Source organism: Leptonotus elevatus, chromosome 10 (genome assembly GCF_054856555.1).
Source record: "Leptonotus elevatus isolate MCC_2025b chromosome 10, RoL_Lele_1.0, whole genome shotgun sequence".
Classification (NCBI taxonomy): domain Eukaryota; kingdom Metazoa; phylum Chordata; class Actinopteri; order Syngnathiformes; family Syngnathidae; genus Leptonotus; species Leptonotus elevatus.
Window position 1 is genome coordinate 5,224,960 of NC_141248.1, and position 25,225 is coordinate 5,250,184.

General features: G+C 40.6%; 3 protein-coding genes and 1 long non-coding RNA gene across 8 annotated transcripts; 3 read left to right on the top strand and 1 right to left on the bottom strand.

The window, feature by feature from the left end:
- Window positions 1-859: 859 nt before the first annotated feature.
- On the bottom strand, window positions 860-5,903 carry lyar (Ly1 antibody reactive homolog (mouse)). The gene is made up of 8 exons (XM_086087471.1): window positions 5,401-5,903; window positions 5,208-5,322; window positions 5,018-5,125; window positions 4,829-4,912; window positions 4,201-4,519; window positions 3,996-4,055; window positions 1,237-1,322; window positions 860-1,120 (listed from the first exon to the last, which is right to left on the bottom strand). Exons 1-8 carry the CDS (start codon window positions 5,520-5,522, stop codon window positions 983-985), a joined length of 1,032 nt encoding a protein of 343 aa, XP_085943597.1. The 5' UTR covers window positions 5,523-5,903; the 3' UTR covers window positions 860-982.
- Window positions 5,904-5,930: 27 nt separating this feature from the next.
- Window positions 5,931-17,220, top strand: zbtb49 (zinc finger and BTB domain containing 49). 5 transcript variants are annotated; one of them, XM_086087470.1, is made up of 9 exons: window positions 6,158-6,274; window positions 6,496-6,677; window positions 7,426-8,525; window positions 8,615-8,661; window positions 8,745-8,818; window positions 10,455-10,537; window positions 14,394-14,555; window positions 16,031-16,273; window positions 16,418-17,220. In XM_086087470.1, exons 1-9 carry the CDS (start codon window positions 6,245-6,247, stop codon window positions 16,744-16,746), a joined length of 2,250 nt encoding a protein of 749 aa, XP_085943596.1. In that variant the 5' UTR covers window positions 6,158-6,244; the 3' UTR covers window positions 16,747-17,220. The 5 variants fall into 5 exon arrangements, with proteins under 5 accessions (XP_085943593.1, XP_085943594.1, XP_085943596.1 ...); XM_086087467.1 differs by having other exon boundaries at window positions 5,931-6,170; window positions 16,031-17,220; XM_086087468.1 differs by having other exon boundaries at window positions 5,931-6,165; window positions 16,031-17,220.
- On the top strand, window positions 10,629-14,127 carry LOC147166826 (uncharacterized). The gene is made up of 2 exons (XM_086085946.1): window positions 10,629-11,427; window positions 11,938-14,127. Exons 1-2 carry the CDS (start codon window positions 10,987-10,989, stop codon window positions 13,933-13,935), a joined length of 2,439 nt encoding a protein of 812 aa, XP_085942072.1. The 5' UTR covers window positions 10,629-10,986; the 3' UTR covers window positions 13,936-14,127.
- An 844-nt stretch (window positions 17,221-18,064) lies between the features above and the next one.
- LOC147166827 (uncharacterized) lies at window positions 18,065-20,753 on the top strand. Its single transcript, XR_015096317.1, has 3 exons — window positions 18,065-18,576; window positions 18,903-18,965; window positions 19,089-20,753. It is a non-coding gene; the product is annotated as an uncharacterized LOC147166827 (long non-coding RNA).
- Window positions 20,754-25,225: the final 4,472 nt, after the last annotated feature.

Below are 25,225 nucleotides of genomic sequence, written 5' to 3' on the forward strand. Positions count from 1 at the left end.
GAAAACGAGCGAACAGAAGCCAAAATACATATTTGTATATTTGCAACACAACGATATAAAAAGAAGGGTCAGACGTCCAGTAAATGTGTAAAACAAAAGTACGTTAGCTGTCAACAATTTAAATGACTTTCATTATACTGTCAAAACATTTGTACAGTAGACTCTTCCAAAAGGTACATACATGTCATCCCTCAATGTTACAAAAAAGTAGTTTACAACATTAAGGTATAGGGCTAATTTTTTGTTTGTCTTGATTGAAGTTGGGAATTAAGTAAGCATTTAGTAATACTGTACCATATCTAACTCTTGGCCATTAAATACAACTTTAATACTGGCACACTAGAGGAACTGCTCCGCTAATACCCTAAGTATGCAATATAACATTTCAGATAAGAAGAACATTGAATAAGCATCTCTGTTAGACCTACTGGGATTAGCAAAGCTTCATAAAGCATATTTCCTGCTGTAGCTACTTGTGTGTGTTCCTGTGCGAGTGTGTGCATGCAAGTGTGAAGGCTGCTCATTCTAGCAGTGGAAAATCAGACCGCATCAAAAATTCACCTTAGGGTTCCACCATCTTCTATGGAGCTTCTGTGTCGCTGGCCAAGTGAACCTTGTTGCGGATGCCGAGGAATGTGCATTAACTTTGTCCCGCGTGAGAGTCAAATTTACCTCAGGTGTACCTCTCTCGTTTCCCTGCCCCCACAGCAAAATCCAATCCCACAGATAAGGTGCCGTTTCCCAGCGATGGAATGTTGAGCAAAGCAGCCAACTCTCACGTGTCATTTTCTGCATGAATGAAATGTTCTGCACTACAGTAATGTGTTGACAGTGGACTTTGGAATCAGTACAGAGCTACTAAAAATTATAAATTGTTTTATTATCAAAACTTTATGTATGGAAAGAAAAAATGAACAGTGAACAATGGCAATAATCTTGAAGCAACATACATTTCACGCTATAAAAGGTGGAATGTGCTAGTTTAATTTACAAGTCTAACTCTGTCCTTCAAAACTCTAAATTTGGGATTATGATTGATCTTCTTATTGAATAGTGCAAGGACCTCCTCCTTTGTCTTGAAATTCCCATCACCAGTGACTGAGAAATAAGCAGCCAAAACCTGCAGAGAAGAATCCATTCTTTCATTTGATGCCAAACAGACAGTTTTTTCAAAACATTATCAGAACAAATTGTGGTCAGAGGGAAAGAAACACTACACCAACATCAATAGCTTACCTTCTTCCTGAGTTTCTTCACTGGCAATTCCTGGTCAGATGAATTTCTCAGGACTGCTTTTATAGTTTCCTTCCATTTGAAATTGCCTATTAGGAGTTCAACAACACTCATCAGCCAAATAAGTATGATTTACTGTACAGTCAAACAAATGTTTCACTTTATATAGTCTTACAGCACGATCATATCTGGTACCGACATCAGACAGGAAATGTCAGGGCCTAAGCGAAAGTGTCGTATCACTTTTGAGTGCGTCCCCCACCCCGTTCTTTTTCATTCACAAACTGTCTGTGATTTATATGGAGACAAATGATCGAGGTGAACAGAGAAAAATAAATGCTTGTTGTTCAATTGGAGCTGATGTAATGTGACGTCATAGGATGGCGTGCAGGACCCCGAACCAATCTTGCAGGCCGAGCACATCTGGTAACCACACCGGAAACCCTGCATGTCCAGATAAATTATTTTAATATATTTCCATGAACCGATAATAATGGTGTGTCAGAGTCCTTCCTACATTTGAGCCTTTTTGGGTGGTGGCCCTACCAGAACCACCATTCACCCTGTATATTGATAATATAAGACAATAATTAACTAATTATTTTTGCATGAGCGCCTTTATATTCTATTATTTAAGCCGTTAATTCAGAACATATTTTTTTGCGCACAGAGAAATTTCCACCTATTACACCGCTCTTCCTTTAATATGAAGCACTACTCATGTCTAGATCTTTCAAAAAGAGTAAATGGAAGATGATGTGCTGTAATGTAACCAAAGTAATTTGCTTTTGTGAAGTGTTAAAGCCTTTCTGTGTCGTTGAGGGATCGGTGCAAGCGCAGACTTTCATCAATAACGACGGCGCAAAAAACTAGAAATTTTGAGCAGATTATATTAGCAATTGAAACTGTTATGGGGAGGTCATTCCATAACACCAACTTCAATGATGTGGTGTTTGGAAAGCAGGAACGGGAGCCCATTCCGATATCGAATCAGGACATAGTCATACCTCGTAAAAATGTTAATATGACATTAGTTCTTCGTTTAACGATTCTATGTAGCAGTGGCAGCTGCTGGTCATTCAAACGAGGGGGAGCTCATTCTTGACGCCTCGGACAGATCATCCAATCATAACGCAGTAGCCAAATGTCTGGGCCGCCCATAAAGCCCCAGAGACGCTGCGTGTCCAATGGGCGGGGAAAAGCCCAGCATTTATCCAATGACCGTCCGCGTTTCGCGCAGTGGAACAACCCACTCTACAAAGCAGCGTCCAAGTCCGACTGTGTAACCAAATGAAAGTGCCGTGGCACCGCAGGAAAGAATGAGAAGGAAGTTGTGTCAGTGTATTTATGACAAGTAGCTGTTTCTGAACTGAACTGTACACACAGCACTGACAGCAGTGCGTATTTTGTGCGTTTAGGGGAAGCTTCTCTTGCAGCCTTAGGGCAATCACCACTGCTATGTAGCATATGAACATCAGTATAGACTAGTCTTTATACGATCAAGATTTTTGGGGCCAATAACCGATCAGAAGAGTTAAAAAATAAAAACAAAATTCAGATCACCGATCCAATCATAAGATGGTGCAATATGTCTATTTAAATATAAAATATATATATATTTAATGTTTATTTGGGGGGAAAATGGCTTTAACGCGTTTAGGATTTTTTGAGTCAATCAGCGAGTTTATGGGAAAAAAATGATACTCAATCTCCAATTCAATCATTAGATGGAGAACTATATTGTATATTTACTCTAGTATAACCCTGGGCCTTGTCATAGCGCAATTTCATGTTTAATTGACACCCATTGAAATGCATTGTAGGAAAAAAGTAAACTATAAAATTGTGTTCATATAATTGCTGATAAACAATATAAAATGTAATGTTTCCATGTTTACATCTCTTTCTCTGACATTAATGGGAAAAAAAATGCATTAACATCGCCAGTCAGTCATTCGGGTTTTGCTAAAAACTACTGCTATATACTATTGCTACCTTGTTTCAACACATACATACGCTTAACTTACCAGCTATGTTACTTCACATTCTGTTGCTGCGACTGAAACTGGCTATTTTTGCCCACTATCTGCACAGGACACTGTGTGGAAAAAGCCATTTGACTTTCATATCTAAGTAATCGCGTTGCGAGAATAGCTCAACTCAACGTTCGATTAGATCGTGGTTTATCTGGTATCCTCACAACAGTTTAATGCATCTGTATTTACGTGTTCATTTATACAACACGTCTTCCTGCATCTGTGATGGACTGATGTTTGCGGCCGGAAGTTAACATTACTTATGCGGATTGATGAAAGATCTTAAAGAGACGTTAACATTAAATCAATAACACATATACTGTAGTTAGAGGCAAATAAAATGTTTTTCAGTTTACCAGGCAAAAAAATAAATAAATACTCGAAGGCTATTACTTTGTGATTGGATGGTCGAGGGCGTGAAGCCAAAACTTCCGCCTCCCAGCGCAAAGCATTTCCGTATCCGCTCCCATGGCACGCAAGGACGCTAAAGATAGATTAGCTTTCGGGCTCACATGTACACTAGAACAACACAAAACGACTTTGGAGTGAACAAGGTTGTTTTTGCTGTAATGTCCTATTTCGCAGATCCGATCAATGTTGTCATTGATTGATCGGGCAAATTATGACATTATCGACGATCGCTGATCATGCATAAAATGCCAATTATTGGCCGATCACGGTCAAGCTAATCAGATCAGCGTAAAGTCTAGTATAGACTGACCATACCTTTGGCAACTGCCAGATCCTCACTCTGCTCAGACACAGCAGCTTCTGTTGTATGGTCAGCTAGGAGAAATCAGATAACAGCTCTTCATGAATAGTTACAAATGTGCAGTTACGGGACATATCAGTATTTTGCTTCTATTCCTAATTGTCCACATACAGTACGTGTACATTGGACTTGAGTAGACCATGATTAGGTATTACTTACTTTTCACCTTCTTTTTGGACATTTGCTCAGAAGCATCATTTTGGTCTTCATTTCTGTCTTTTTCGCAATCCCGTAATCTCTTTCTGTCCTTTTTTTTCTTTTTGGATACCTGCGGTTCCTCGACTACTGCCATTTCTGTCTGTTTTGATTTTTTTTTAATTTTTCCATTTGCCTGTTGACGGGCTTCTTTACGCTCTAGTTTTGTAGGCTTCTTCTTCATGTCTGCATGGCCATTCTGCTTTTTCTTAGTATTACTATCCACTTCAACTTCAGCCAGTGTCTCTTTCACTTCTTTTTTCTCCTGGGTTTCATCTGGGGTCTGTCAAATTATAAGACAGTAATTAACCAGTCATCCATTTTCTTAGCCGCTTATCCTTAACATTAATAATAGAAAAAACATCTAGCTGTAAGACAACATGCAAACTGTGCTTATGTGTAAGAGACATGCAAAGCAATGATAACACGTCTCAGGGAGAGAGAAAAAAGCTAAGCAAGCTCTCCTTGAATATTATAATATTAATGTTGGATCTCGTGAGTAAACACACATCGTGTGTATTTGTTCATCACAATCGCTGTTTACAGAGGATGTATCAGGGTAGTAGGCCCATAGACATTTACTGTCACTTACAATGTCTGGCGCTGAATTGAGGATGATCCACACATCTTCAAGCAGACTTGGGTTTGTAATCCTGAGACTGTTTTTTATCCAATTCTAATGGAACATTTCACAGTGATTAGATCATACAGCCAAGATCATGACACTTACAAGGCATATTTACCCACAAACCAAACAAATCATTTTAACATCAATACACACCTCAAATTTGGCCTTTTTTCTTGGGACATTCTCAAATGCACTGAGTTGCTGGAGCACTTGTTTCATCTTTGCACTTACTCCAGGTTTGTTCATGGCTTTGTGGATTTTCTTCAGCAATAAAGTATTCATATTTGAGTGCAACTATTTTTCCGCAAATAACACAGCTTAATGCTCGGAGGTTGGCTTTTACCTGGATCCATTGTTGTTGTTTCACATCCCCTTTGTTCGCTTTTGCCTCATAGCCTTTACCACCATATTTCTGGTTTTCGCTGATGCATTTGTTGTGACTTTTGTAGTCATCACCCCTTTAAAACACATAACAAGACAACTTTATAAGACTGGAAGTTTTGAAAAGTCGAAGTAAAAAGGACACCAAAGTTTACCAGAAATCTTTTCCACAGTCAATACAAGATAGAACCTGGCAACCCCGGCACATAGTCAAGTGTTTATCCACTTGGATTTTTTTCAGGGACTCTCCACAAGCGTTGCATGTGAAGAACACCATGCTGAATGACTCCTCTGTCCACGTAAGCGTGGGTTAAATGGCGAGTGCAATGTCGCCTGTGCCCCACCGACCGCTTGTTATCTTAGTAATGTAGAAACACTAAATCCTGCGATTTACAGCTTCTCCCCACAGCACAGGTAGGCACCAGGCTAAACCGAAACAGACAGCGAGCGTTATTCAAACCGAAATGTTGCAGATTAAAAAATAAAGTAATAATAATAATACATCGGCAAACCAAAGCATGTCACGTTAAATTGTCTGAGGTTCTAAAAAGAGTTAAATGAAACGCTATCCTCACGTTGCACCAATGTGGCAGTGTGCTTCTCAAAACACACGTTCAATCACACCAGAATTTACAATTGCTTCACTGTTAGTCTTCCGAAAGTGTACACGACACGGAATACAAACGAAAAGTTCCGACCTGGCGGACAGCGCAACTTTTCTGTTTGACTTTGAGCCGCAAGTGTATCTATCATAGTTAATTTCACAAAACACACGTCAAGGGTATTATAATGCATATAATTTTATTGCGGTCTACTAAAACGACTAACGTTACCTTTACCAAAAAGCACGAATGCAAACTGTACCAGGAAGTGAGGCAACAGCGGTGGAGAGGTGACCTAATCCAAAGAATCCATCAAATGTACGGTATGTTGATATGAGTACAGTAGTAGCGATCAACCAGCTTTTCATTCCTGCCAGATAAAGTTACAAGTGTGTGAATGAGCTCTGTTCCAATTCGCAGTAAATTGGTATGTTAGCAAAGCTTCGTAGTTAGCATGCTAGCCATTTCTGTCGATTTATTTATGCGTAAGGGCAAGGCGACTAGACGAAGCTCTGTTGTTTATGTCAGGTATAGCGCAACACGCTAATGCCGCGAGGTTGTATTGTAATTTTATGGATATCATAAACTGTAGTATAATTATCTTTTTGCTACTGACTTAACAATGCATGTTCTCTTCCCTTCCACAAGCTTTATGAGGGCTTCTACGGACGAGTGAGCATGGACACACTATCCAGCCACAGCTCCTACTTGCTGCAGCAGCTCCAGGAGCAGAGGATTCAGGGAATGCTCTGTGACTGCATGTTGGTGGTCAAAGGGGTTTGCTTCAAAGCCCACAAAAATGTACTGGCTGCTTTCAGCTCTTATTTCAGGTATGTAGTATGCATTGGTTTATTGACATATGCATCAACAAGTTATTTGTGCAAGACATTTCCTGGAGTTGGTCAAGCCAAACTAGTATATCGCTGATGTAGTGCCGAAACATTGTACTTCCAAAATCAGCACTTTTCAGGATACCCCAAAAATTACTCGTTTGTTCAACATTACCATTACGTCACTTTAGATTGGTCAATAATTTGTAAAATAAATAAATAAATACAATTAAAATAACATCCGCACGTGTGGACTGACCAATAGTATAGATCATAAGTGTCAAACTCCGGTCCTCGAGGGCCGCAGTCCTGCATGTTTTGGAGGTTTCCCTCTTCCAACACAAGCTGATTCCAATCAGCAGGATCATTATCAGGCTTATGCAGAGTTTGTTGATGAGCTGATCATATATCAGCTGTGTTGGAGAACGGAAACATCCAAAAACTGCAGGACTGCGGCGCTCCAGGACCGGAGTTTGACACCTATGGTATAGATTGTTGTTCTTGAGCCCATGAGTTAAATCATTACTTCTACTTTTACCAGAGTCTCTCTCTTTTTTTTTTTATTCAATTATATATACTTATACATCTCGGGAAGTAGCCTACATAGTGTGACAATTTTGTACTCCTATGTGCTTATTCATGTGACCTTTTGGCTGTGTACAATGTACTAGATGTGAACTTTGTGCTTTGAATATGAATAATTGAAATGAAGATTTTCTCAAATATGTTGCTTCTTTGATCTCTTCAGATCTTTATTCCAGAATTCCCCTAGTCAAAAAAATGAAGTGTTCAACTTGGTTATCCAGGATGTCAGTGGCATTGGCCAAATATTAGACTACATGTACACCTCCCATCTTGACATCAACCAAGATAATGTACAAGCGCTCCTTGACATCGCTCAGTGTTTGCAAGTTCCGAACGTCCAAAGCATGTGTAACACTTTCCTTAAGCCTTGCCCCCCAGCGGTGGAAATCCCATCCTTTTCTCTCCCGGGCATGCTGACTTCAGAGCATGACTGCCTCCTGGGAAGCAGCCTGTCTAGTGATGTTGACCTCCACTGTCCCGCTGAAGTACCCAGACCTAGCTTCATGGAGCAAACCAAACGAATGCCTATTTCTGTGCCTAACAGCAGCTCAAGTGACTCGGGTAGCAGCACCCAGGCACCTGTAGAAAAACAGTTAGTCCATGGTTACAAGCTCCGCAATTTCTACAGTAAGCAGTACTTCAAACAAAGTGCGATTCAGGCCTCAAATCAGGGTCCAGGACTTTCAGTTGTCGTGGAGGAGTCACAGTGTCATCTGGGGCTCAGCCAGGGAGGCAACAACTCACATTTATGCTCAGGAAATGCAGTTCAGCCCACCCCCCCTTGCACATCCTTGGCAGCTGACAAGAACCACGTGTCTGCACTGACACCCTCGGATAGTTTAAACACGCCAAGTTCTGACCATGCAGATGCCATGCTCAGTGTACCAGTGCGCCCAAAGAAGACTGTGTACCTAAAGAAATACAACTACCTACGGTCTCAAAAGGCGTTAGAGGAAATGTTTGCAGAATCAGTCAGTGAGCCCATTCTTAACTGCTCCAAAGACACTCACCAAGACGATTCTGTGGTCCAGAATGGGGCTCAGGAAACTCCAAATGAAAACCTTGTGACTGTCCGAGAAGACGCACCTAAGACGCCACCAGACGCTGAAATTCCTGGACCGCCACCCACAAGCCAAGAGGAGCAAGGACTGCAGACTGTGCCAGAAATACCACAGCAATCAGGCCACAAATATTCCTGCAACATGTGTGGGAAAATTTTCAAACACCCCAGCAACCTGGAGATGCACAAACGCTCACACACAGGTTAGTCAGTGTATCCAATCACGCTGTCTTGCCACGGTCCAATAATACATATTTGATTGTTGTAAAGATTCAGTTTTTGTATTTTACAGGTGAGAAGCCGTTTGAGTGTAACATTTGTGGGAAGAACTTCTCACAGGTATGATAAAATCATGTGAAATTGAAATTGCATCAGGGTTTCTTTGTTTTGCTGCAATGACATGTCTGTTGTTTGTTCCCCAGGCAGGAAATTTACAGACACACTTGCGACGACATTCTGGAGAGAAACCCTACATTTGTGAATTATGTGGCAAAAGGTATATGCCCTCACTGAAATCTATTTTTTAGTACTGTTTATTAAGTGTACAGTGATGTTGGTAACGCTAATGTAACGCGGTATTAAGTGTTAATTTCGGGAACAAAAACTAAACAAAAATAATTTCGTCAACACACATTTTTCACTGGACTAAAACTAGACTAGACTGGACTAAGACCCTCATTAATAAACAATAATTGTGACTAAATCAGTATGCATTTTCGTCAACTAATGAGGAGGAGATGGAAAATGTACTTTACTGACTAAAAACTGGACTAAAATCTATGAACATTTCAGTTCATGAACAAAAACGAGCCGAAAATTATATGAGCGTGTAAAATCTTGTCTTTGCTAATATCCGTCACTGAGAGACTGTCATATGACGCACAGTGACACACCACCTTTCAAATCTGCAGCTAGCGAGGGCAACGTGCACAAACACATGGGTCAGACAGGAGCTGGATTCATGGTGAACAGTTAATAAAAAAAGGAAATTATTAATGTAACATTTATCCAACAAGTATAATGTTACAACAACAACAATGTTAATCCGACCGCTAAATAATATTATAATAATTCACTAGCTTGTAGCATGGAGCCATAGTAGCCACTTGTTGATTGATATACTGTAATTATGTGTGAAGTCTTTTTTCATCAAAAAGATGAGAGAACATTTTCTGTGAAATAGTTTTTCACATTTTGAAATTGCAAATACAGTCACTATTTTTAGTTTGTGTCAGCTAAAAACAAAAATATTAAGGTTTGTTGCACACTGTTCAGTCAACAACGTAAAAAGACAAAAAACAAATCGCAGGGCAGTATGCATTCATAGTCGCACCAGATTGTGTGACTGCAGGTCCCCAAATTTAATCACTATATTTATAAACAATGTACATTATATATGTTGCATTTTGCCATCACAACATTGATAGTTAAATATGCCAAGTAGATAAGACTGCCTTCGAAACTATTTTTTTATTAAGTGAAGTCTAGAAAGACTTTTGCAATTAAAAAAGTAGCATATTTGTTAAGTGGAATCCTGAAAAGGGGATCAAGCTTTAAAAACTTTGCCAAACAAATAGTGTCGCAACCACTGTGGCGGCCGTGGCTCAGGGTGTAGAGACAGTCGTTCAGTAACCAGAAGGTCGGCTGTTCGATCCCTGCTCTCCCCAAGTCATGTGTTGTTGTGTCCTTGGGCAAGGCACTTCACACATATTGCCTCCAGTGCTACTCGCACTGGTGTATGGAAGGTGCAAATGTTTGGTGGTGGTCGGAGGGGCCATAGGCGCACACTGGCAGCCACGCTTCCGTCATCCTGCCCCAGGGCAGCTGTGGCTACTTACGTAGCTTACCGTCATCACAGTGTGAATGTGTGAGCGCACGAATAATGCAACCACTGTGGAGCGTCTTTGAGTATCTGATTAGATAGAAAAGCACTATATAAATTCAATGCATTATTATTATTATTATTATTATTATTATTATTATTATTATTATTATTATTATTATCATTATTATTATTATTATTAAATAACGAGTGACTCAACAACAATGACTTGGGTATAATACGATATGGATAATTACCGGTATTATTTTTATTTGCTTGCGTAACTTGAATCAAATGTGCCTCCCACTAGCTTCACTGCATCCGGGGATGTCCACCGTCACAAAGTGGTGCACACAGGAGAAAAGCCACATCTATGCGATATATGTGGTCGAGGTAAGTTATATCTCGAAACATTATCAATTGTCCTCATTTCTAGAGTTCTACACTACTAACAGGCATGTGATTTTTCCGCTAATTCGCGGAATTCCGCTTTTTTTTATCTCCCCCCAAAAAAAAAAATCCGATTTCGTCTCTCTACAGCATTCCGTTTTAGTGTTTCCGCAACTGAAATGAAACCGATCTTGCGATTGCCGGAAGTCTCCGTGTTGACCAATAAGAGCGCTTGTTATAAAGGCATAGGAGTATGCCATTGTTTGTAGACCAATAAACGCGCTTGTTATAAAGGCATAGAGTATGCCATTGTTTGTTGAGCAATAAACGCGCTTGTTATAAAGGCATAGAGTATGCCATTGTTTGTTGACCAATAAACGCGCTTGTTATAAAGGTATAAGAGTATGCCGTTGTTCATTTCGCACACGTTTTTGCCGAGTGTTTAAAGAAAGATGTCCGTGATCGAACGCAAAGATGCTCCGCGAGTTAAGGAAATTGACAAACTCGTAAAAAACAAGTTTCGCTGGGACTGGTTAGAGAAGGATATATCGACAAATGTTGGAAAGAAGACTGTGACGAATTTGTTCAGTGACTTCATTCGGAAGATCGATCGTGCCGGGAAAGCGCTTTGCATTTGGTGCCGTGATACCATTGACTATGGCGGGAGAGGTTTCAAAGCTCTTGAAAGTCACGCAAAGAGCAAAAAACACGTAAAAGAACTCCAGTCAAGAACAACAAATTATTCCATCGCTGGAAGTTTTGGTGCCCAAACGAAAACTCCAAAACTTTATGGCCTCCATCCCTTATTGACATCACAATCGGGAGCGGTAATGGAGAGACGTGATCCACCCCAACAACCTGCACCAGTTGCTGATAGAGTCGTGAATTTTGAGGTAGGTGGTAAACTTTTCAAATTAATCGGAATCAAATTTTCGAAAATATTATAACGTAATAAAAATGGCCTTAACTATTTAACATGGTTAATCCACAAACTCAAATGAATGCTGCATGTTAGCACTTTTAGTTTTCAATATGTTGACTGTCTACAGTATGCAGTTAGTACAGAGATGATCGAAATGATTGTGTTTTTACCAGAGCTTGCTGCATGAGGTATTTTATGTTTTTGTTATGCATTATGTATTAAATTAAGAATGATTGATTAAATGATTTATTGCATGGTAAATATTATTTCCAATGGTTAAAGATAATTTATTATTTTGTAGCTAATTTGCAACGTTTTTTGTTACCATAATAAATACTCTGACATGTGAATGTGCATGCAAGTTTAGACTAAATCCTTTTTTATTTACTTTGGTCGCATGACATTTAGGATTATAATTCAAATAATTATTTAAATTATTTAATTGTTTACTGATTATTGTTGAATTTATTTTATTCTTCAGGCAATGCTGTTGGGAGTGCTGGCCGAAAATTCTCTTCCGTTCACCATGGCCCCAAAGCTCATCACACTGTCAAAGGAACTGGCAAGGGATCCAAAAGCTCTGAATGGACTGTCCATGGATAGAACCAGTGCATCATACAAAATGAAGTATGGCCTTGCTCGCACTATGCTTGATGAGACTTTAACAAACTTAAGATCCTCCCACTTTTCAATGAACATTGACGAGTCCACCAGCAACAATCTACACCGTGTCCTGTGTGTACTCGTCAGCTATTTCTCCCCGTTGACAAAGTCTGTTGTGGTGGAACATTTAGCATCTTTGAGTGTTGTTAAAGTTGACAGCAAATCTCTCTTTGATGAACTCTCAGCCCTCATGACCAAGAACAATATTCCCTGGAGCAATTTGGTGTCTGTGTTGATGGACTCATGTGCAGTGATGCGGGGTTCCAAATCTGGAGTTGAGACGCGTTTGCGAGGGGGACCAGCACCACATCTCCTTGACATAGATGGGGATACCTGCCACCACATCCACAACGCTTCCAAGCATTTTTGCAAGCCATTTGAGTACAAGATTGAAGGACTCCATAATGATCTCTTCAATGATTTCAAGTGGTCAACCGATCTGAAGGAAGCTCTTCAAGAAATTTGCTTTCTTACAGGCATCACCTTCACCATGCCAGAGAGATTTGTCAGGTATCGATGGCTTTCAAACTATGATGTTTCAATGTCCACCTTACGCCTCATGGATGTCTTTACCATCTTCTACCATGCATTTCTTGGCAGAGAAGATAAAGAACTCTATCTCCCCACCATCATGGCCATCTACCACAAGAAGGATATTCCAAGAGAAGTCAAAGCCAAACTCAAAGACATAAAATCAGCTTTAGGCAAAAAGCACATGACTGAGGAAGGAAGGAGGAGGAAGCAGAGGATCTATGAGAAGATATTCTTCACAAGATTGGATACGCTTCTCACCCTCAACCTGTACACAGCAGTTCTGCCCTTGCTGAAGAACTATGTGATCACCTTTGAGACGAAAACACCAATGATCCACAAGCTGAACGACAAGCAAGTGGCCTTCTTCAAGAAGTTCTTGTCCTGTTTCCTGAAGCCAGAGTCCATTCAAGGCTGTAAACTGACAGAAATTGAGCTGAACAACAAAGCCAACCAACTCAGAGAAAAGGATATTTTCTATGGTGGTGTCACCAGCAAATTGATGGATTCTTCCAACAAGTCGTCAGTTGTGTTCAAGTTCAAAGCCAAAGCCAAGGCAGCATATCTGGCATGTGGACTGTACCTTCAGAAAAAGTTGCCCATGAACAGCAAGCTTCTGAAAGCAGCCTCTGCCATTGACCCACTTGCCAGAGGACACAGCTTAACTTTAAACCTACTGAAGAAGCTGTCATCGTTGGTCACCAATGTCCTTGATGAGTCAGAGCTGGGGAACTATGATCTCGAGGTGAGAGAATACCAGTTGGACAGTGAGTTGCCAACACCTTTGGACTCAGAGGGGAAGGCAATTGCACTGGATCGTTGGTGGGCTCAAGTCTTTGCTGTTGGAAGATACCCAACCTTGGCCAAGATGGTGAAGGCTCTCATGAGTTGCTTCCATGGGCCTCAAGTAGAGGGGGCTTTCAGTGTCATGGGTGATGTCCTGAACCCCAGAGCATGCAGAATGGACATAGCCACATACAGTTCTATTCAGACTGTGAAATATGCCCTAAGAGCAAGAAAGACCACCTCTGTCAGCCATTTTGGCAGGAAAGACATTCTGATGGATCCTGTGCAGTCCAAACTGTGCCTAAATCTGAGGACATCCTCCAAAAGGTACAGGGAGGAGAAGGATGCAGAAGCAGCTATGTTGTCTGCAAAACGAACAGAACTTGCTGTGAAACAGGACACTCAAATGAGCAAGGCTGCCTCAAGAAGAACCATCAAAGCTGCACAGAAGCTGGCTAGAAAGACCCATTCCAAAGCAATGAAGTCTAGGAGGAAGTAGTGTTTGTGTCATGTGAATGGATTGTGCTCAAGAATGAACACTTGTATATTCCTGTAAATATGTTGAATGTTTTAATGAGCAAAAAATAGAAAAACATTATTTATGACATAAATAATTTTTGAATGTGACTGATTTTGAGTTGACTAAAACTGCAATTTTATATGGGATAGTTCAATATACATTGGAAATTTATGCTGTTGTTTTGTCTATTTCTTTGTCATCTGAGTGCATTGAAAGTACTTAAAATCACGGAAAACCCATGAGCAACGGGGGGCTTCGCCCCCCTGGCCCCCCCACCAGGGCGCTTCCCTGGACCTAGCTTGCGGCCCCCAGACCCCCGGCTAAATTTTCAGATAATTTCACTTTGGTCAAATCACATGCCTGTACTAACATACGGTAGTTTGTTTTTGTTGTGTATTCATTTGTCTTCATTTTACTTTACTGTTCATGTTGTAAAGGATTCAACAACTTGAGCAATCTCAAAGAACACAAGAGGACACACATCACAGACAAAACGTTTACGTGTGACCAGTGTGGAAAATCCTTCAACACGCACAGGAAACTTCTGAAGCACAAAGCCTGCCACGGTGGCGAGAAACCACACAGTTGTGACACCTGCGGTAAGTCTGCATCTTGTTTGAAAGCATTACGTCCAACCAGGCACAGTATATATTCCAACATTTGTAAAATGTGATTTTAATAAAAACTTGAGAGCATGTTCACTGTTGTATGAAAAGCCATTTCAGCATTAAGTCAGCGATGTCCTTGATGTACTGTACTAGTACTTTCTTTGTCCTCAATAGTAAGAAAATTAAACGCACTAGTAGAATGACTGCATCTGATTAGTCACGTTTTTTTCCACCACTACTGCCTCTTTGGCCTACTTGTACGCCATTAAATCAATCTAGTAAACAACTGTGCTGCACAAGTAACACTACTAGGGCCAATTAGTAGGCATGTGCCACATTACCAAGACTATCAAGAAAATGCTCAAGCTGTTTGAGGTTTTATTCAATATCCTTGATATCCAGATGAAGTACTAGTACACTCTTTGCCCTCAATCGTAGGTCAACTTTAGCATACTGGTAGGACAGCTGCATGTTAGTACTAGTAAGGCAGAAAAGTGCATTAGTTGACATGTACACACTTTTAGTACTACTAGTGAAGCACGAGATGTTAACTTGTCAAATTTTCAAATATCACCAGGAGCATGCAGTTGTTAACTATTTCTCAGTTTTGCCTCAGTAGTAAAATGTGAATGTTCTACTATTATACCAGCGTTACCTACTATTGAGGATGCAGAGCATGCTTTAAGCAGGATATCAAGGTTATAAGGTAAAAATAAAGAATAGTGTCCGTGGTTCTATAACGGGGTTCCCGCAGGGTCTAACAAAAAAAAGTCTTAAATTTTAGGCCTTAAAAGTCTTTAAAAAAAACAACATATTTTCATCCTAGGTCTAAAATTTGCAGTGTGGTTCCACGCGGTCTAATACACTGTTAAGTTGTAGCTACATTAGAAAGTAGAAGGAAAAAGTCACGATCAAGTTATTCCAATAAAAAAAAAATTTCAGCGGGCAGCCGTTCTTTTGAGTGATAGAAGTGCCGCGAGTAGCGCGCTAATTAGCATTAGTAACTCCGATTGGAGTAGATCATTACAATTCCTTGCACATCTATAGATTGAAGCAAAAATCATTGTCAATCAAATCATTTTGAATAAAAAAATTGCTCTTAATCGAAAATCGATTCTGAGTCGAATCGCAGGCCCAAAAATCGGAATCGAACGACATGAGATATCAAAGATTCCCACCCCTACTAACAACCCACCCGGGAGAAACCCCTTTTGTTTCGAAACGGACCAGAAAAAGACTGCCCAACAGTAGTTTACTAGTAAGGTTTAATTGTGTACTAGTTGGCCAAAAGTGGCACTAAAAGCGTGAGGATAAAAACACTATTAGTAAGTTACAGCCTTTCTACTAGTGCACTAGTGAGGACAAAGCATACGAGTCATGGCTCTGAAGCTGGATTTCAAATAATTGCTCAAACGGCTGTCCATACTGTCATAGGTCTGTACCATAAATTTTGTCCACCTCTGCAGGGAAATGCTTCATTGGCTCAGGCGACTTACAGCGTCACATCCGCTCTCACACTGGAGAAAAACCCTACCTCTGCAACACCTGTGGAAAAAGCTTCACCCGGTCAGCCATGTTGAGGAAACACAGCAACATGCGCTGCAAAGGCGCACCAGCTGATGGCGCCATCACAGACAACTCTGACCAGACCGGCAGCTCAGATGCAGCTGTCTCGCTTAGCAAAACTGTCTGCCAGAGCGATGCCACAAGTGAGCAGCCTTTTTCTGCGGCGATGCCTCACGCAGGACCTGAGAAGCATTCGCCGCCTACCCCTTCACCCCCAACACCCCACGTTGAGACTACATCTCTGAGTGTCCATCTTAGCCCAACATCTACTCCAACCTCTCTTCCAGAGCTACGCTCCCTCGTGCCACATCACCTGCTTGCTTCCACCCACCAGGACAGGACTACGGCAATACCTGGCCCGGATCACATGAAGCTGCTCAAACCACACGTCTCTCAAGAGTTGGAATATGGGCCCTATATGGAGAATGGACCTATGGGAGGTGAGATGGGTAGAGGTCTGTTAGGCAAGCCGTATCTGCCTGTTCAAGACAATTACTGTGCCACTCGGCCCAATAGTGGCTTATACAGGTCCAGTGAAGGGAACTTCATCTCAAGTGTAACTCTGTGGGGCCTAGCAATGAAAACTTTGCAGAACGATAATGAAATGGATCAATAACACTTCAGGAACAAATGACGCTCATCTTAGAAGTGCGGCCGAAGATGCTCAGGTGGTATCCTTGATTGGTTGAACAGACTGAGTTTTTAATTATTTATATATATATATACCTTCCCACTCCTGTGTTTTACTAACTACTGTATGTACAATGTATTTGCCCACAGAATGAGCCAAGGGGTGTCCATTTATTCTCCTGCCGATATTATTTATTTAAATCCTAATGATTCTTTTTTTAGGTTGTCACAACTTTTATGCTAGAATAGTTTTTACCAAGACAGAATGGATGTTTGTCATCTGTATGTGCCCTGTGATTGACTGGCGAGTCACAAGTCCAAGGAGTACCCCGCCTTGCCTAAAATCAGCTGGGATTGGCTTCAGTTACTGCAACAATATACACTAACATTTCTACAAAAGCCCGTTTCTTCATTTGCTTTATGATCCATTACATCATGTTACTCAACCAACTACTACAAATGACAAGTTGTACTACCAGTTTCTTTTGCACTACACTTTAATGGTTTGAAATTTATTTTGTCACTTAATTGATGGTATGATATGCGTTGTAGTGTTGTTTTTAAGTTTGCTTTCAATCTATGCATCCCTTGAGTTCATACTTTTGTCATCAATTTACACAAATGAAATATGTGGAAAGCACTTGAGAAATTACAACATTCAATTTTTTTGTTACTTGGTTGTGTAACCAGAATATTAAACCCCTCTCAATACAATGCAAAAACAAAAACAAAACAAAAAACTCTGTGATAGTCACACACACAGCCAACATATAGATATTTGAGTCCATTTTTTTTTTAATATAAAGCTTTGCAATTTCCTAAATTTTCTTTTTTTCTTCTTCTTTTTTTTTTATACATAAATGATGCTTAAAAAAAAAGTTAACTAATTTGTCTAAAACGGGGAGAGAACCCTGGTCCCCGAGAGCCACTGTCCTGCCAGTCTTCCATGCCGCCTTCCACCAACACAGCTGATTTGAATGAACAGGATCGTTATCAGGCTTCTACAGAGCTTTCTGATGAGCTGTTAATGAGTCAGCTGTGTTGGAGGAGGGAGACATGGAAAACAAGCGGGACAGCGGCTCTCGAGAGCCAGGGTTCACTACCCCTGGTCTAAAACATGCCTCCCAATCAGTCAGCGTGAGAGGGTAAAAACAGTTTAAAAAAAAATAAGTTGCCTAAATCATGGCTCCCAATCAGTAAATATGAGAGGCTAAAACAGTCTAAAAGGCTATTAAATATTCTGTGGTACATCCCATCAATATAAAAAGTTGCAAAATCAGCAAATGGGATTTTGAACACGATTGGCACTAGTTTGGTTGAGTACCGTAGTACAGCACTTAAAGCACAAAGGTTGCTTTTGGAGACTCGTGTGCTGTTGATGGCGTGTATTGCGGACGACAGTAACCTGTTGAGCCGTAGCAGTTGCGGTAAACCTCATAAAACCCCCAAAATATGGAGATAATTGTCTAGCACGACATCACTTATTACTGTTTCCCCAGGTACGGTTTGAAGCTTTGTGACAGGAAAGCAAAGATGTTATTTTTTGATTGTTTGGGGGGGTTCCCAAGTGGAAACCACGCCCACTTTGTACAACATACGAGAACGTTTTCGGCCCCTGCAGTAATTTTACAACTTAAATTTTATATTTTTTGGATGACTTGTTGATTAAGTAAACGGAGAAAACGAGGACAACGTTTCGTTCGACGGAGAGTGACGGCAGAGCCTGCCATTGCGCATGCTCAGTGCCACAGGAAACAGGAAGTCGAAAGCAAAAATCAAATTGCAAATAGTCGCATTTTGTGCATCATTTTCGACGGTAAGTAATGATCTAAAAAAAAAAAATTAATATGCGAGTTTACGATAAATCTGAGGTTGGAGCACGAACTTATGTTAATAAACTTCATTTAACTAATTTACAATTCGTTGTTTAACTGCTTTGTGTTTTTCTGTTAGACCTGTCAAACCCACATTAAAAACAATTGACAGCTATTAATAGTTATTGAATAGACTAAAATGCGTCACTGATTTGTTTCTGTAAAAGCGAACGCACTCATTGTAAAGCATTGTACTTTTAACTTTTGTCTTAACAAAAATTCCTGCATGGTTAATATTGATTGAGCCTTATATTTTTCTCATGATCAGATCAAGGATCGCAGAATAACAGCCCCCTGTATCCATATGTGCCCACCTCATCCAATACACATGGTAAATTTTACATTCAAATTTAAATAACTATTGTTATAAATTGATATAGCGGAAATGTAGCATTGTAAAGATTAACAATACATCCTGATGATTAACAATACTGTATTTCTACATTTATTTCAGTGTCTGGCCTATACACATCAGGACAAAGTATTCTTTCAAATTCATTATTGAATTCCATTGTTGCATTGGGCACAAGTGTATCGACTTTTCAAATATTTTGCCTTGCATACTTACTGTGGGGATCATGAGTCAAACTAAAGAGCTCTCTGAATTTCAGCGTGGTTCTGTAATAGGATGCCACCTTTGCAACAAGCCAGCTGGTGAAATTTCTTCTCTCCTGAATATTCCAGAATCAACTGTAAATGATGTTATTGCGAAGTGGAAGCTTTCAGGGCAGTCAATAACTCAGCCAAGAGGTGGCAGACGACGTAAAGTTGCAGAGACTCAGTAGCATCAAGGTTAGCCACGCCCCGCTAATGCTCCACATCTTCTGGCATCAGCAACAGCGCAAACACTGTGCTGGGACTTTGGTGGCACGTTTCCATGGACGAGCGTCTTAATGTAATACGGCAAAACACAAATGCTGCTCAACACAAGTGAGCACATACATCCCCCAAAATATTTGTTAGAAATTTTTTGAATGAAATGAACCTAGGAATCAACATTTTCTATAGTATTCTGTCCTACAAAACAATCCCACAAATACATATGTCAATGTTGATTTGCCCATATCCAGTGATACTACTTTTTTCTGACTGATTACAAGTACTTTTGAGTGCTCGCCAATACACACCAATGATACTTGATAATGCCATTTTACAATTGTGATGAAAATGTGTATTATTTTAATCAAATACTTTTCAAAAACACAAACTCTTCATTAACATGTTAGAAGTTTTCCTGAAATATACTCAACAAAAATATAAACGCAACACTTTTTTTTGCTCACACTTTTTACGAGATGAACTCAAAGATCTAAAACTTCTTCCACATACACAATATCCCAATATCTCTCAAATATTGTTCACAAACCAGTCTAAATCTGTGATTGTGAGCACTTTGCCGAGATAATCCATCCCACCTGCCATATCAAGATGCTAATTAGACACCTTGATTAGTGCACAGGTGTGCCTTACACTGCCCACTATAAAAGGCCACTCTGAAAGGTGCAGTTTTGTTTTATTGGGGGGGGGGGGGTTAAAAAAAAAAGCTGTCTGGAGCAGTGCTCACTATCACAGATTTAGGTTTGTGAACAATATTTGAGTGAAATGGTGATATTGTCTATGTGGAAGAAGTTTTAGATCTTTCAGTTCATCTCATAAAAAATGGGAGCGTTTATATTTTTGTTTAGTGTATAACACTAGCCTTATTAGTTGTTAAATAAAACTACACTATTGCCTAGTCATGCTGGTGAAGTTTTATCTGAGTAATGGGGCGTTATTACGAGCACCAATACAGACATATAATATCGACACAGATACTGGTATATTATTGATACATCCTTAATTGTCAATGTTAGTGCAGAACATTATTACACGTCACTGAGAGTCTAACATCAAAATTCAGAACACAGTATTTGTGTTGACTGACATGGATAAAATGTACTTTTCCAATGGGTTGTGCACATTTGTGTTGATCACTATCCAAAATCTTGTGTGTGATCTTAAATATTGCTTGCTTGAGTGTTTAAACCACTTGTGATGATGCTGTCTCGATCTGGGTGGTAAGTGAAGTCTTATCCCTGTAAACACTATTTGCTCTGGAAAAAAATAAAAGCACATTGAATTAAAATACATGATTTTTTTGTTTTTTTGTTAACCGTATGCAGTAATCTTTATTGTAGAGCAGCCGGGACACTCATTATTATGCCTGTCAACTCCACTCTCTTGGATTTGAGCTCATGGGACTGATTTGGCTCTCTGAATTTATTTATGAAAATGAATGTATCTTGTTCATCTATTATTGCCAGCAATGTATTGTGACAGGCAGATCAATTCAATGTTCTTCCACAAGATGGCAGAAGGCACTGTGCATCCACCTGACTCTTGTCATGGCACTTATTGTTGACAATTTGAGATACAGTATATGCAAAGATATCTTGAAGCCGATTCTCAAGCTGCTGGCACTGTCACATTGCTGCATGATAATGCACAGCCCAATTTTTGTGTATACCTGTACAAAAAGAAGTTAGAAACCTTCTTCCACTGCCTGCTTATACTCACCAATGAGTATGAATGTTATGCTTAGCAATGGACATTCTAGTGGATATTCCAGAGGACACTGAGTTAACATGTCTCTCAGAAAAGGTGTTCATACCTCATACCCGGGGGGATACCTGATTGGGGCCCTAGAAAATAGTAATTTCGATTTGTCATGTAATATTGGCACATTCAGTTACAGATAGTGCATTTTGTCTGTTCGTCTTTTAATCTCTCCGTCTCTTGCTTTCTCTCTCTCTCTCTCTCTCTCTCTCTCTCTCTCTCTCTCTCTCTCTCTCTCTCTCTCTCTCTCTCTCTCTCTCTCTCTCTCTCTCTCTCTCTCTCTCTCTCTCTCTTTTCCCATCACTGCTACTGTTAATCCCAATTATGTACGCCATCTAACTGGTGCAGGACGAGAGCAGCGCTAGTGGCATTTTACCCAGAAACATTTCCAAAGCGCATCTTTTGTTTTGGTATCTAATCATGTTTCATTGCTATCACAGGCACACAAGGATAGATTTCATTAACCGTTGAGTGTGACATATGCACACTAATCAGTTTTCCATAAGATGTTTGTGTTCTTATTCTTTTTAAATGTGTGTTATGCAGGGTCCTTTTTTTTTTTTTAACTCTTCATTGGTTTTGCTCTAAATCATCAACATCAGAGGGTGTGGACTATGGACAAGCTTTGGCAGCAGTTCCAGCAGAGCAGTAATTACTGTGGGGTTGTGGAGTGTTGCGTTGTTGGATGAGATGGATAAGTGGCTGACCCAGTCTCTACTATAATTCCTCACTGAGTCTCAATGTGAAATAGGCTTAGGCAGAAAAGAACAATTGTGATTGTTCCTATACTGCTGTGTTGCCTATCTCTCATTCTTTCTTGCTATATGAACACATTCAGCTCCAGTTGAGCCTCATTGATGGGAAACACTGATGGACTGTTGGTATTGTAACAGAGATACACACACACTTTCATAAACACGCCCTCAGCAATCCTAGTTAAAAGTAGCTAGGCTGATATTATTAGGCTGTTTCATTGTGTTCTCGTTTTAATGCTATACTGTGATTCTCAGGAATCATAAGGATGTTATTTAACCCAAAACAGTTTGTTGCCATTACGAGTAAATAAAAGGTCAGCCAGCATCCTGCAATGGATTGCGAGTATTGATACCAGTTATTGGTCAAGGGCCGATCCGATACATGGGCTTATTTTAAGGTATTGATGTTCACGACGGAAGCCGATACCCTGTTGTGGCTGTTTTATGTTCAAGAATGAGATATTAGAAGAAGAGAAAATTGCCGTTAATTTCATCCAATTTTAAGGAACAATGCCACATTGGGGTATATAGCTCTTTCTTTAAAATTGTCTGTCATTATTTTTTAGTTAATTTGCGTGTGTGTGTGTGGTGGTGGGGGGGTTATATATAAAAAGTAAGTATCAAAAGTATTAGTGGTATTGACACTCAGTATCGGTATATGTTACTACTCAAGATTTGAGTACTCATAGGTATCTGTTAAAAAAAAAGAAGTAGTATTGAACATTTATATATACACTAAATTCTGTACAGTAAATTTGACTGTATTTAGAGTAAATGTAACTCTATTTAGAGTGGGACCAAATAGACGCAGTTTTAGAGTAATATTTACACTTAAAAGAGAGTAAAATAAAAAATTGGGGGGCAAAAGTCACTCAAGGGTTAATGGACAAAGTCATGACCTTCCGCTTGGGAGACTACCACACTACCACCTGAGCTATGCCCCTCCTAATGTTTGCTTATATCCAAGAGGAAACAAAAAAACATAATTTTTGGTCTCTCTGAGTTACGGAGATTCCAGCTGACATGAGCGATATACTAACACACAACCGCAGCTGCATGGCTCAGGGAGTAGATCAGCTGTCTCCCAAGCTTAAGATCGTGAGTTCGTTCCTCAACCCTTGAGTGACTTTTATTTTATGTTTTTCAATTCTTTATTTTACTCTCTTCCAAGTGTAAATATTACTCTACAACTGAGTCTAATTGGTCCCACTCTCAGTAGAGTCCAATTTACTGTGTGCATATCCACAATATATATATTTTACATATGTGCATATCTCAAGTATATTCTAACCAAAAGGATATTATACAGACTTCATCTGTCCCTGCGCACATCCATTTAATGGCGAATGTACGAGCCAATCAGAAGTAATGACTCTGATGCTTAGACAGCCCCCCAGGCAGTGTATGTGTGTGTGAGTGTAATACAGAAGAGGGAACAAAGAGAATGGAGGGAGGAACAGAAATGAAACTGGAATGATGGTAGAGATGTGGTCAAATAAGCAGTTCTATCAGAATGCTTTGCACTTGCCATAATGGAAGTGTATCAGAGGCTGCATTGACCCCACTTTCATTTGGACTCTCGCATGCACATTTAATAGCAAAAATATGTTTGTTGGCACCCTGGGTCACAGATGGGCGTGCACAATAGGGGGTGCAAGTTGGTTTTCGATTTCCCACATCACATGCGTAGCCGACAACATCATCCGTAAAGGGGAGATCTTGCAGTTTACCTGTATAAATGCACTTTGCACATGCAAATCTCATGGACGGACCCCAGTGAGTCAATTTCTGCCTCCGCAATGTGCGCTTCTATTACCCTAATATTAATGGGAATGAGTTGCACGGGCTGTTCGGTCCCTGTACGACCGATGTCAGAGTTTAGTCCGCATTGCCGGCAGTAAGTCGAATTCATTTCCAGTGAGGGTTGGACTCCGCCAAGGTTTGCCCTTTGTCACCGATTCTGTTCATAACTTTTATGGACAGAATTTCTAGGCGCAGCCAAGGTGTTGTGGGGGTGCGGTTTGGTGGCCTCAACATTGCATCTCAGCTTTTTACAGATGATGTGGTGCTGTTGGCTTCTTCAAGCCGTGATCTCCAACTCTCGCTGGAGAGGTTCGCAGCCGAGTGTGAAGCGGTTGGGATGAAAATCAGCACCTACAAATCCGAGACCAAGGTCCTCAGTCGGAAAAGGGTGGAGTGCCCTCTCCGGGTCGGGGATGAGATCCTGCCCCAAGTGGAGGAGTTCAAGTATTTTGGGGTCTTGTTCACAAGTGAGGGTAGGTTGGAACAGGAGATCGATAGGCGGATCGTCTGCAGTGATGCGGACTCTGTATCGGTACGTTGTTGTAAAGAAGGAGCAGAGCCGAAAGGCAAAGCTCTCGATTTACCGGTCGATCTACGTTCCTACCCTGACCTATGGTCACGAGCTGTGGGTCGTGACCGAAAGAACAAGATCCCGGATACAAGTGGCCGAAATGTATTTCCTCCGCAGGGTATCCGGGCTCTCCCTTAGAGATAGGGTGAGAAGCTTGGTCATCCGGGAGGGACTCAGTGTCGAGCCGCTACTACTCCACGTTGAGTGGAACCAGTTGAGGTGGCTCGGGCATCTGGTTCGGATGCCTTCTGGACGCCTCCCTGGAGAGGTGTTCCGGGCATGTCCCACCGGCGGGAGGCCCCGGGGACAACCCAGGACACGCTGGAGAGACTATGTCTCTCGGCTGGCCTGGGAACGCCTTGGGATCCCGTCGGAGGAGCTGGTTGAAGTGGCTGGGGAGAGGGAAGCCTTGGGCTTCCCTGCTAAAGCTGCTGCCGCCGCGACCCGACCTCAGATAAGCGGTAGATGATGGATGAATGGATGGATGAATGGATGCATGAGCGGAGTTGCTTCGATTCGCTGGGGGGAGTCTGCGTTCCATCCCACAATGCCGCACACCGCAAAATGCTTTATTGTATCTAAATACCGAAAGAAAGTTAACTCCACCCATATTAGACTGTGCTGTGTGCTACCCTTGCACTGGGCACAAAAATAGGGCCCTATCTAAGTATTTTTATTTACACATAACTTCTGAATTCATTTTCTTTATTACCCTGATCTCATCTCTTATAAAAGATTTAGGCTACTTCCACAGTGCAGCATTTTACAATATCCAGTGACTATTTTTGGTGGGGAAAATAATTTAACACTATATATTTTCACACAATATTTTTATCAATATTTTCATACAGGAATATGAGACAATAT